The sequence below is a fragment of the Trachypithecus francoisi genome, unplaced genomic scaffold, assembly GCF_009764315.1.
Source record: "Trachypithecus francoisi isolate TF-2019V2 unplaced genomic scaffold, Tfra_2.0 Lachesis_group3, whole genome shotgun sequence".
In the NCBI taxonomy this organism is placed as follows: Eukaryota; Metazoa; Chordata; class Mammalia; order Primates; family Cercopithecidae; genus Trachypithecus; species Trachypithecus francoisi.
The window spans coordinates 84109588-84123600 of NW_022681468.1; the positions used below are offsets into that span (position 1 = coordinate 84109588).

General features: G+C 37.1%; 3 gene segments (V, D, J or C); all 3 read right to left on the reverse strand.

The window, feature by feature from the left end:
* The window catches only part of LOC117070011, a 387464-nt gene extending 383991 nt beyond the window's left edge, over window positions 1-3473 (reverse strand). The window contains 2 exon segments of the C gene segment in view: window positions 2833-3128; window positions 3353-3473. Of these exon segments, the coding sequence occupies window positions 2833-3128; window positions 3353-3401 (345 nt within the window).
* LOC117070008 overlaps window positions 1-14013 on the reverse strand; it is a 677437-nt gene that overhangs the window by 469120 nt on the left and 194304 nt on the right.
* The window catches only part of LOC117070016, a 705780-nt gene that overhangs the window by 440194 nt on the left and 251573 nt on the right, over window positions 1-14013 (reverse strand).

Below are 14013 nucleotides of genomic sequence, written 5' to 3' on the forward strand. Positions count from 1 at the left end.
CTATAGAAAAAGGAAGTGAGGTACAGAAACAGATGGATTGGTTAAAGCTTGGCATTTGCCTTATTTGAACGTGATTTGAACAGTTGGCCACCTATGGCCAAAACTTAGGGATTTGTAGAGAGTAGACTGTAGCCTGTTTACGCATCCTGTTAGGTTACAGGGCACTGTGTATGGAGAAACTGTTGCCCTGAGCTTAAAATAAGCCAGGAGGCAGCTTTAGGCTAAACTTAATTTAACAGAAGTTTCTAGAAAACCTACTTGGCCATCTCTTCCCCTGGGAGTAGTCACTATTTTTCATTATCCTCTCGTGGTCATTTCCTCCCGGCTACATTAATACAATTGGGGTGCTGGGGGGGCACAGGAGGATCACTCAGTGGGTTTCATCTTCATTTTCCTAATGAGTAATTATATTAAGTGCTTTTTTGTGTATGCTTGTTACTATTAGATATCATATTTCTGAAGTGTCTTTTCAAGTTTTGGCCATTTGTGTTGTTTTATCATTGCTTATTGACTTGTACCAGTTTCTTATGTATTCTGCATTTGAATCTTTTTCAGAAATACGTCAATGTAAATATAATTTCCCAATCTGTGCACTGACTTTTCACCTTCTTAACAATGATTTTTGACAAAGGGTTTAAAAATTAGACTTTTATGTTCATGGGAAGCTAGCTAGAGAGGTTTTTTTTGTTTGTTTTATAAGTACTTTAAAAATACTTTTTCCTCTTTAGCTTCTGTCGATTTTGATGAGAATTCAGCAAGCATTCTTAAAGACATTTCCCAGAACATGATATATCAACTTTCTCTGGCTGCTGGCAAGTTTTGCTTTGTTTTATTCCACTTAGACATTCCGAATATGGACTTTCCTTCCACATCTGCAGTGCTTTGGGCAAAACCACAGTGGTGGACTTAGAGAATTCCTTACTCAACTTTATGGCATTCTGTATAGCATTGCTCCTGACCAAGGAGCTTGTTTTATAGAAAGTCAAGTGTACCAGTGAGTTGAGGTGCTTGCTGAAAACAAACAGATTATGAAATGGGTAATGGAAGAGGTAGTTATGGAAATCAGCTACAACCATGAGACCATTTGTGGATAAAAAAGACTATACTGTTATAAACATTTCCTTTTCATTGTGATATGAAAATATTAAAATACATGTTAACCATTTTTTACTCTCCTCCCATTTGCCTACACATAATAGTGAAAGATATGTTAATAAGTTAATCATATATCTTGTTAAATCTCAGAAGCTAAACTACAGGATATCAATGGGAGAGCGTGACTCAGCCAGAAGAGGAAAGACCATCACCCAAAGATGAATAAATAAACTTTGTATTCTCTTTGAGGTAGAGGGTTAGGGTGTTTGTGGTTGAGTGAAGAATAGTGGCATCATATTGGCAGGAAACATGCTTTTTAAAATTGTCTTTATTTGAAAGCTAAGTGTTATTAAAAGAGGTGCATACGGATGTCAAGCTTACAAGGTAGGGGTATTGTGGTAACTTCATACTGTCTCATCGTTAACTACCTGGAAATACATTTCTAAGAAAATCCTTCCCTGTATTGTTCTCTATTAAGTTGAAAAAAATGGTACAAGACAGGTGCCAGGCTCCAGGAACAGTGGCAACTCACACATGTTGCTACTGATCTGCTAACTCATCTTATTGTTGATTCACAACTCCCCCACTGCCCCCAGGTCTCCTCTTTCAGCTTCTCTTTTTCTTGGGCCAGGTACCCAGGGAGCAAGATAGCAAATAACACCATTTCTTCTGAAGGTCACCAACATTATCAGATTGAAGGAGGTAAGAGATAGACAAGTTTTAGTTCGTCCTCGTGGGTTCCACCTGTCACCACAGGTTCCAAAACGTCTTTACAAATCAGTTTTTGCATGCTCTTGTCCACATTCAACTCTCCTTCCCAAATGTGAGTCTAGCTCACCTAGAGTAAATTCAGGCTCAATACTAGATGCAAAGACAATAGCTTTGCATAAGAGTAAGAGCAGATTATGGCATTGTATCACATAGAAATCTGGCATGCTTATCACGACTTTATTTTACAAATAAAAAACATGCCCAGCCACAGAATTTAACAAGTGAGACTGAATACTCTGAATCAATGGGATAGAAATGTTTTATCAGGACAATTCTAGGACACATGATCTAAGAAATACTTGTGAAGGCAATAGGAATGAATATCCTGATCCTCTTCAGCCTAGTAAATAAAACTCAATGTCAAATTTTGAAAAGATTACATTTTATTCCTGTTATAATTTCATAAAAACATAAACAACTAAGTAACTTCTGAGAATCACCAGTTCCAGCAATTGCATGAGGTCTAATCCTTATAATTAATCTTATTCTACATCTTTCATGATGGTTCTGCTTCCCTGATTGTACCCTAATTGACATAAAGCCTAAGAGGAAAGGGCTAAGGAAATGATTTTTATTATGATTCAAGATAAGTAGACCCATATTTCTGCTGTGAGCATCGTTAAGTGAAACTGCCACTTTAAGTTATTATGTGGAAGTCTTTCCAACTTTAGACAACTTCACACATTTTCCGTATGATCTATTTTAAGTAAAAATTTAAGTATTAGAGGAAAGTTGCTCTGAACACCTGTTTCCAAATGGGATAGAAGGAGGTTTTACTTAGAATTAAATCATCTGATCCAGACCACAGATTAAATCCACAGACCACAGTCACTACCCTCTCTTGCCTGAGATCTGCAGGTGTGCATTTCAAATTGGCTCCTGTAGCAAAGGATGCGGAGTAGAGGGTTCTCTTTTCTAGCCCTAGGGTTTTTGTTTTGCTTTTACTATCACTTCAAACACTGTGAGTTCCCAGAGAGCACAGAAGTAGGTTGCTGAGTCTTCTAGCTGTAAGGCTGAAATGGTTAAGGTGATGGAGCTAGCTGCTTTCTCGAAGTTGACAGAATAGCGACCATTTTTTGCATTCTGTTCAGAAGAACCCTGACGAATAAGGAAAATCATCTCTTCGCCGGGAAGTTGCTTGTACCAAAAAATATGATATAACCACCAACTTGTTTCATACTGGCAGTTCAAGGTGACTGCTTTTCCCACTGGCATGGATACTGATGACTGGGCTTGAGTAACCTTCTGGGCCACACTAAATCCTGTGGCGAAAAATCAGAAAACACAGCTGATCCTTTGATATAGTGAATAAAATATCATAAGAACTAGACTAATTTAGGACCCAGAGACAAACCAAACTAAAATCATAGTATGCTCGCTTTTTTCCGGTTTCTCCTTTCCTCCTCAAATCCATGAGAAACACCACATGTCTGTTTGTAATCCTTCCATCCTTAACATTTTTACCCACATTTGGAACCATCCATACCAGAGCAGCTGAAGGCCACAAATATGCACAGCAAGCTGGAGAACAGCATGTGGCATGTAGCTCCCTGCACAAATGTGAGTTGTGCTGCCTGAAGCTCAAAGTTCAGTACTTACAAGGGCCCTGTGGTGTGTACACGTAGTTCCTGAGTTCTGATGCTATCTCCCCAAACAGGAAATTGAGTCTCATGTTCATAGACTACATGGCTACATGCAAATGAGGAAAAATGTCTGGTTCACCCTGAATCTTCACTTTGTCTAGTTGTCTTTCCCTAGTCATTAGGATAGACAGAACCTAGAAAATGGATATAAGAAAAGCAATTTGTGTTGGGGGTTGTAGCTGAGGGGAACTGCAGTTGAACCAGTTGACATACATTGATATTATTCATTCAGCATATATTTACTTTTTGCCATCAGAAACTAATTAAATTTAAAAGAAAAATAGTCAGATATTTGACTTTCTCTGTGTAAGGCAGTCCTATTCTAAACAATTATTGCATCTCTTTCTTCCTCCTCACTGAGTTCTAGGGCCGTAGTTAAGTTCTGTAATAAGTAAAGCTACTTCAAAATCAAATGATAAAAATAAGTCCTTCTTGACTTTCAGAAGCTGCTCAGTTGTTTATGTTTTTATGAACTTATAATAGGAATAAAATGTAATCATTTCAAAATCTGACACTAAGTTTTATTTACTAGACTGAGGAGAATCAGGATATTCAGTCCCGTTGCCTTCACAAGTAGAATTGTACTGCTTAGATCATGTGTCCTAGAATTGTCCTGATATCACATTTTCTACCCCACTGATCCAAAGTACTCAGTCTCACTTGTTACATTCTGTGGCTGGACATTTTTTAAAATTTTAATGATACGCATAAGATATTGTTTGTCATCATAAGCATACAAGATCTCTCTGTGATCCAATGCTATAATACACTCCCACAGAACGTGTTATCTGAAGGTTGCAAGAACTTTGTGCATGTCAATACCACAGAAGTTGGTGGCTGTTGGTGAATTTTTTGTATGCTGTTATGTGATTGTATGGAATTTAGATGTTAATCTTCCATGTGATTTCATTGTCTCTTTTAAAATTTTAAATTGAAAAATTTTTAGTTTAGAGTTGGGATCTGTCTCTGTCACCCAGACTGAAGTGCAGTGGCAGGATCATAACTCATTGCAGCCTGGAACTCCTAGGCTCAAGTAATCTTGTCACTTCAGCCTCTCAAATGGCTAGGACTCCAGTTGTGAGCTACCAGGACTGGCTAATTTTTTATTTTATTTTGTAGAGATGGAGTCTCTCTGCATTGCCCAGACTGGTCTCAAACTCCTGGCCTCAAGTGATCTTATCTTGGCTTCCCGAAGTCCTGGGATTTTATGTGTGAACCCAGCCCCTAGTTTCACTGTCTTAATGGATGAATTAATATAAAGGGACCAAGAGATAGCTAAGTAAGAAAGTGCAGACAAAGTCTCTAAAACATTTCCAGTTCTTTTATAAAGGTCAAAACAGCATATCACTGAATGGTGCAAGGAAGAGTTTCTCATTATTTGCGACATCTACTCCTCTGTCCATTTCACCTCTGAGTGCTGACAGGTAGCCATGCTCTGGTTTGCAATTATTTGCACTTCAGTAGATGGAGACCATTAACACCCACAGTAGACTGGTAATCAGTATGATGGCAGGATTTCCCTCCTGTTGAAATAGCCCTGCTCTGTACCCTGACAGTACAGGTGCAGCACCCCTCAGTTCTGTATAGAAGCTGCCTCTGAAATGCGGTTTCTGGGTGGGTCACGTGTTAATGTGCTGTGATAACCCCTCGGTTGGGAAATCGGTTCTATCCTAAATACTGTGTTGGCCTTTCTTATAATTCAATTAACAAATGACAAAGGATTATATCTGGTAAAGGACATGCATGAAACAATATTGAAGGAATTCTTAAAAGGAGATTAATCATTTAAAATTTCTAAGTTTAGGAAACTGATCTGTGATAAATCTGAGGGGCTTATCTGAAACCAATTTATTATGAATCATGGCTTTGATTACAAATATTCATTCATGTGTTGATTGTTCACTTGCTATCAACCTGAGTCTAAGGTGAAGCTGCTCAGCAATCCTTGGCTTCGACACAGGAGACAAACCAGAAGTCATCACCTCCCGTCCTTCCTACTTACGCATCAAACCAAGGGAACTGGTAACTTCACAATGGCAAAACATCAGCTCAGACAAATGAGATTTAAAAAAAAGACTCCCAAGTTCTGTATTTTCTCGAGTTGTGTATTCTAGTGTCAATAGTAGCAGCAAAGGCCTATTATTTCTACTGTAACTCTATGCTTAATTTTATTAGAAGTTCTAGGATGGGAGAATCCATGGGCACTCTGAATTCAAATCTTTAGCCATGCTGTTGTCATGAGTGCATGTGTACTTTTTGGTGCCATTCTATAATTTTTAATAGGTATCAGGAAGACAAAGCCTCTCACAAAATGCTGCTTTATCAGTAAAAATATTCAAAACTATTAATAGTATAAATTTTCAAAACAAAAATATTTCCCTCTTTGGACATTGAGAGAATGAAGATTCTTTTCCACTTTATGCTGAAACGTCATCTGATAAAGCAGTCTATGTCAAAGCACCAAATTCCAAAAGCTGTATTTTTGTTGGACTGCCCCATAAAGAAATCCCAATGGGAATAGTTGAATTATTCTATGGCAAACTGTCCTCAGACTCTTCCTGGTTCTTTGTAGAAATCCCCAAACTCACATCTGTAAGAAGCCACAGAATCACTGTTGAGACTCCCAGCTCTTCCCAATTCTTCCTCTCTCTCATATACTTGACAGCAGCCCTCCTCTCATGCTGACCACGAATTCCAACCTAGGCACTGTATTCTACTTTATTCTTGAATATTTCAGTCCAATGAAAGGCACTCTAATCAGACATAAATACTATTCCAATTTCTTCTTCGATTTTTCAAACTGCTAGAAAAGGAAGTAAAATAAACTTTGAGAGCCCGGGGGAGTTAATATTCACAAAATGCTGACATTTTGTGGGCACATCTCCCATTGCTAAGAGGTAACTAATTGGATTTTTTTTCCACTTCCTTTTTTTATGTATTGAAAAATTATGCATTGTGGTTCAGGGGAAAGAGTCTTGGGTTGTTTATTTCAGGTTGAACATCCTTTTATTCATAAATTAGGGATTTTTTCCAATTGATTTTTTATTGCCATTTACGTGGCCTACCAGAAATACATCTGACAAAGTCGTAGGTAATGAAGGTGCTATTCTCCATTCTGTGGACTGGTGAAGATAGTAAAAACTGTGGTTGTTGTAAACCATTTAAAAATTATTTTTTAAATTTATGAAATAATTATCATGAGAAAAAGTACAGAAAGTTATATAGCAGACACCTTTGTATCCAGCAATGAGAATAAACAGATAAACAGATAATGAATTTTGCTATGTTTTCTAAAAATATTCTCTCTCTCTCTACCTTTCAGATTTTCTCAAACATTTCAGATAAAGCTAGAACAATAGTCCTTGTTCCTTTTACTCTTTCAAAGATAGTAATCACTCTTGGGAAGATTCCACGCATGTCTTTTAGAATTTAACCCTTACAGGCCGGGCGCGATGGCTCACGCCTGTAATCCCAGCACTTTGGGAGGCCGAGGTGGGCGAATTACGAGGTCAGGAGATCCAGACCATCCTGGCTAACACGGTGAAACCCCGTCTCTACTAAAAGTACAAAAAAAAAAAAAAAAAAAAATTAGCCGGGCGTGGTGGCGGGGCCTGTAGTCCCAGCTACTCCGGAGGCTGAGACAGGAGAATGGCGTGAATCCGGGAGACGGAGCTTGCAGTGAGCTGAGATCGCACCACTGCACTCCAGCCTGGGCGACAGAGCGAGACTCCGTCTCAAACAAAACAAAACAAAACCAATTTATCCGTTACTGGTATGTATTACAAAACAATATACTGCATTATTTTGTATTTTGAGATTTCTTATTAATGGTGCCATGCAGTATGTATCATTCTGCTTTTACATCCAACATTTTATTTGTAAGATTTATCTAAGAAAATATGTATAGAACCACTTCTTTGCTTGTAATAGCTAATACTTCCATTGTGGCCGGGTGCGGTGGCTCACGCCTGTAATCCCAGCACTTTGGGAGGCCGAGGCGGGCGGATCACAAGGTCAGGAGATCGAGACCACGGTGAAACCTCGTCTCTACTAAAAATACAAAAAGAAAATTAGCCGGGCGCGGTGGCGGGCGCCTGTAGTCCCAGCTACTCAGGAGGCTGAGGCAGGAGAATGGCATGATCACGGGAGGTGGAGCTTGCAGTGAGTTGATATCGCGCCACTGCACTCCAGCCTGGGGCACAGAGCGAGACTCCGTCTCAAAACAAAACAAAACAAAACAAAACAAAAAACAAACAAACAAAAAACTTCCATTGTATGACAAAACCACTATTTTTTCATTCCACTATTGATTATACTTATTTTTAAAGAGGGTGGCAGTGAGCATCCTTGTAAATGCCTCCTAGTTTATATATTGCTACCTTGAATGTAGATATCAGAAATTTATATTGCTGGATTATTAGATATATGCCTATTCATAGCTAGTTTAGGCAAATTGTTCTCCTAAGTTCTCTGTGTGGTGTTTTTCTTCATCTGGAAAAGTGTAATAGCTTCATCTCCATATATTCCTACCAATATTTAATGTTATCAGACATTTTAGATTTTGTTGATCTAATAGAAATGAAACAATACTTTGTTTTAATTTGATTTCCTTGAGTTCTGTGGAAGTTGATGTTTCACATTTTTAGTGGCCATTCTTATTTCTTCTTTTTGAATTGCCTTTTATATCCTTGTCTCTTCTTATTTTGGATGTTTTCTTATTTATTTGTAAGAGTTCCCCATCTAACCTTAATTTCTAAAATTGTACCGGTTATATTATTTACAGATGCATCCAAGCGTGTGTCTTGCTTTTAATTTTGTAGTGGGTCCACCTGCAGGTTAAAAATTTCCCTTGTATTACTGAATCTTTAGTGATTTTCATTTCCAATTATCAAATAATTTTAATGATTATAAATCTACTTAGTTTTTCTATTTCTTCTTGAGTTACTTTCGGTAGTATATGTTTTTCATTCAAATTATTTCTACTTTTGAAAGTTTTAAAATTTATTGGCTTAAATTGTACTTAACTTTTTCTAATTTTTTTTTTTAGTTTCTACTTTATCTCCAGACATGTCTCCTTTTTAATCTCTCCTATTATTGTATTTATTAGTCTCCTATTGTGGCCATAAGAAATTACCACAAATTCAGTGGCTTAAAACAACACAAATGTATTAGTTTGCAATTCTGAAGGTCATAAATCCAAAATCAGTTTCATTGGGCTAAAATCAAGGTACTAGCAGGTTTGAGTTCCTTCTGGTGGCTATGGGGAATAATCTGTCTTTTTTTTTTTTTTGCCTTTCCAAATTCGAGGCTGTCCTCATTCTCTCATCACATTGCTTTCTTTCATTCCGACTCTACTGCCTCCTTTTTATAGAGATGCTTGTGGTTACATTGGGTCTGCCTGGATAACCGAAGCTAAATCTTCTCATTTCAAGGTTCTTGAATTAATCACATATGTAAAGTTCCTTTTGCTATATGTGATTTGGTTAAATTGTATCCCCAGAAAATTCATATGTTGAAGTACTAATCTCTAGAAGCTTAGAATGTGAACTTTTTGGGAAATAGGGTTATTGCCGATGTCATTAGTTAAGTTGAAATGCGATCCTACTGGAGTAGTGTGGGCCCTTAGTCCAATAAGACTGGTGCCCTTATGAAAAGAATGTCACGTGAAGAGACGGAGACACACACAGAGGAAAGACGATGGGAGGAGACACAGGGAGGACATGACCATCTCTAAGCTAAGGGATGCTTGCTACTATTAGGTATTCAGAGCGAGGTCTGAAACAAATCTTCCCTAGCGCCCCAGAGGGAACATGGCTCTGCAACACCTTGATTCTAGACTTTTGGCCACTAGAACCAGGAAACAGTAAATTTCTGTTGTTCTAAGCCATCCAGTCCATGGTACTTTGTTACTGCAGCCCTAGAAAACGAATACACCGTGTAAAGCAGCATATTCATAGACTCTGGGGCTTATGCCATGGACATCTTTGGGGGCCAGAATTCAGTGTACTGTATTCTTTAACTATTTTCTATTTTCCTTATTGTTAACATTACCAAGTATTTAACTTTTTTATTTCTTCAAATTTATTCAGCATTGGATTTTCCCTTAATTGCTTTGTTTTTGTTTCCTATTTGATTAATTTCTGTACTTTATTTTTAATCGAAGTATAATTGATATAGTGAAATAAATGAGTCATAAGCATGGAGTTAGATGAGTTTTGAAAATTGCAAACAGCCTTATAAACCACAACCCTGTCATGAAATAGAACATTTCTTTTCCTTTATCTTATGAAAATTCATTGTGCTCCACCCAAATAATTCCCACTCACAGATGTAATCACTGTTTGGCTTTATTTCACCATGGATTAATTTGTTTACTTTAGAAATACACCTAACTTGAGCCAAACAGAATGTCCCCTTTTGTATTTGGCAATTTTGCTGGACATTATATAATTTAGGCTTGTTCGTACTGTTACGCGTATCAGTGGTTCAGGACATTTTATTTCTGATGAACATCGAATGTGTGTGATACAATTTATTGATGTAGTCTCTTGTTTATGGACATTTTCGCAAATTTATGGCTACTATGAATAAAACTGCTGTGAACATTCTTGTACAAGTCTTTGTGTTGACATGTTTTTATTTTTCTTGAGTAAATGCCTAGATGTAATGTCACTGGGTAGTGGTAGAAATGCATGTAGTTTTATGAAAATCCACCAAAGTGGTTGCCCAGTTTATGTTCCAACCATGTTTCAAAATTCCACATTCCAAAATTTTATATTCCAAAAATTTGTAAATGTTTATTAAAAATCTTTTTTCCACGTCCTTACTTTTTATTTTGAAATAATTTTAGACTCACATAGAAGCTACAAAAATAATGCAGAGTTCTCTTGAACATTTCACCCAGCTTTCGCTAATGATAACATTTTACATAATCATAATTACGTACCATTAACATTATGTACTAGTATCAAAATCAGAAAATTGATATTGATACAATAGTATCTATTAAACTGCAGATCTTATTCTGATTCACCCATTTTTATATGCACTCTTTTTTTGATATATACTTTTATGACATTTTATCATATGTATAGATTTCCCTAACCACAACTACAATCAGGATATAGAACTATTCCATCCATCACCCTAAACAAACTCCCTGTATATTACACACTCCCCACCCATAACTCCTGGCAACCACTGTCCTGTGATTTTTACATATTGATAATGTTATATAAGTGAAATCACACATTATATCACCTTTGAGATTGACTTTTGTTCACTCAACATAATGCCCTTGAGATTCATCGAAGTTGTTGCGTGCATCAGTAGTTCATGCCTTTTTATTGATGAATCATATTCCGTTATGTGGATATGTACTAAGGTATATTTAACCATTCACTCAATGAAGCATAAAGTTTCTGAGATCCATCATGTGTTACCCATGTCACTAGCTTATTGCATTTTATTGCTCTGTAGTATTCCATTATAGGAATATACCACAATTTATTTTTCTGTTCCCCAGTTAATGGACATTTGGATTTTTTCCAGCTTGGGGCTATTATGGTTAAAACTGCTGAAAACGAAAGTCCTCGTGTGAAGATATATTTTCATTTATTGTAGATAAATACTTAGAAGTGGGATTTCTGGTCCTATGTTAAGAGCAATTTATAAGAGACTGCCGAATGATTTTCCAACGTCATAATACTGATTTGCATCCCATCAGCAAGGCATAAAAGTCCCAGTTGCCCCACGACTGGTTGGATGCTTATAACAATTTCAAATACTTTAACTATAATAAAAAGTTTGTTAGAGATGGTCATTTATTAAGCTTAGTTTCTTTTATTTAATTACCATTCTCACACTGCCACACTAGTGTTTATATATTTATTTATCACTTGCATATGCAAATGAAAACCAGTCTGCATCTCTGCCCATGTAAGCTTCCACTGAGGGGTTTGGCTGGAGTCTCAACTGCAGGTTTGGGTACAGACTTCAGGTGCCTGGGGATGACTGTGTGCTTGCTGCACAGAAGTAGGTGGCTGAGTCTCCAGGCTGGGAATCCATGATATGCAATGAGAAGTTCTTGGCACTTTTATTGAAGAAGATTTTGAATCTTCCTTCTTCTTTTTCACTCATAGCTGAACGTATGGCTATCAATAATGCAGGGCCTTTCCCAGGGAATTGTCGGTACCATGGAAAGTAGTCAAATGCACTGTTCTCATAAGCACAGTTTATAATTGAAATCCCTCCTTTCTGGACTATCAAAGATTGAGGACTTTGTTTCACCTGCTGCCGGTCACTTTTCTCCTTCTGTTGGCCACTCACCCCTGCTTAGAGAGATAACAAAATGTCATTAGGCCCCCCCAAATAATATTTTCTTCTCAAAGTGTCTACCTGCCTGAGTTTGTCTGTACCCCAATTTTCTCATCCACCCAAGTTAGTAACATACCCTGGAGTTTCTCTTCCATAACTCACAGCATAGTTGAAGCCACAGAATTAAAAATGATGCTCCTAAGATCTTGTCCATTCCTCCAGGCACCAGAGCTCAGCGACAGCCCAGGTGGTCTTCCAGTCTTCCCAACCAGCTGAAACTCTGTAAATTCACCCTTAACTGAATTCTTTCAACAGGCCCCGCCCTTTCACAAGTGCTTTCACTTAAAGCTCTCTGTGAAAGGAAGCACTTCCCCCACTCTGTCCAAATTTAGAATTGCTGAAGATATATTCTTTGGGAATCAGTAATCCTTTCTTTACACACAGATAAGTATCAGTTTAGAATTTCTGTCTCTCAAGCCCCCTCAACTTTTCCTCAGACCTTTAAGATGGCTGGATATGTCAATAGAAAGGGCCTTATTTTACAATGGTGGAAGAGAGGAACTCCTGTGAAACCACAAGATTAACATGTACAGTGGCACTTCTTTTTTATTGTGAATAATAATAAAGTGTATTGAGGGCACACAATGAACATAATATCCCATTACAAGCTAAGGTCATGAATCAGAACATAGAGAATATATGGTCCCTTTGTCCTCAGAGAATTTAAATTTTATTACAATTTTTCAGATGTATTCATTCCATATTTTAGATGATCCTCAGAAATGATATAACATAATTAAGTCAATTTTATTTTTTCTCCATATTTTTTCTAAATAGATTAGGTAAATTAAATATTTTTTAATGTAACTAGAAAAAGAAATTAGGAAATACTGGAATAATCTGTTCTGGAGGAGCTGTGATCTTTAAATGGATAAGGGAGGATAGAAATTCTGCAGAATACAGAAGATATAGAGCTATAACAATCCAGTAATGCAGTCATTTTTGGTGGCTTGTATCCTGAGTTTGAAAAAACATTCGATATTTTCTTCACACTTCAAAATGGGTCAACTATGAAAATACAAGGGATAAATTCAACTTTTGATGTTAACACAAGCAGGATACACAGGCAGAAATTAAAGATAAATTCTAAAGCAGCCCTAAAATAGGAATGATCTGTATTATAAATCATATAAGTTAAAATAACATGAGAAGCACATTTTTTTCAGAAACACAAAAATGATCTTTTTGTATTTCTATTTGGTGTCACCTCAAATCCACTCAAAGAAAACACCACCTCAGTCCAATAGGAGACGATGTTCCACGTTCCTCAATCTAGAATCTAAACCTTTTCTTCCCCAGTACCCTACCATGCTTTTTAAAAGCTGTTTAAAGTTTTGTTGTGCCTTCTTTTCTTTTAATTTATATATGAATACCTTCAACACATATATACTGTATACTAAGTGCCTACTAAATTAGGCAGTACTTAGGCCTCATTTCATTCACAAAAGAGACATAGTCCAAGTCTTCAGTCAACCTAGTCCCAAGACTCAGGTATCAGCCAATGAAACCTTCCAAAGACACCAGTGTGTTTAGATGATGTGATGAAGGAAAGAGTGATGAAATCTGTTTCTGGACCCAGTCAAAGAAGAGTATGGATGGGGAGATGCTTGAACTGGGCCTCAAACCATGATAGATTTCCCCATAAAAAGAATGGATAAGGGAATTTTAGGCACAGATTAGTGTGGCTGGATATTGGGCTGTATATGGGTGAAAACATTGTAAAGTTAATACTAGAGAAGTTAATGTGGGCTTCAAGGATCACACGTATAATTCAAAAAAGTGTTGACTTCCAAAGTAATGTTTTCCACTCTGTTAAAGTGGAATAAATACAGATACTAGTTAGGTAGATGAATGGATAAATGCATAGAGGCATTGAATGAAACAGACACGTGAACTGAAACAGAGTAGGAGATAATTTACCAGATTTTAAAAGGATAATCTCTGGCTACTTGCTGAATATGTGTATTTGGACAAATGTTAATCTTCTTTGAAGAAGCATTGCCCCCTTGTGGCCTTATAGGGGGTTTACATCAAACAATTTCCTGCAGCTTCTTAAAACTGTTCAGCAACCCCTGCATCTATCAGAACACTGAAATAAGTGGCGGAGTCTTCCTCTTAAGCCAATGAT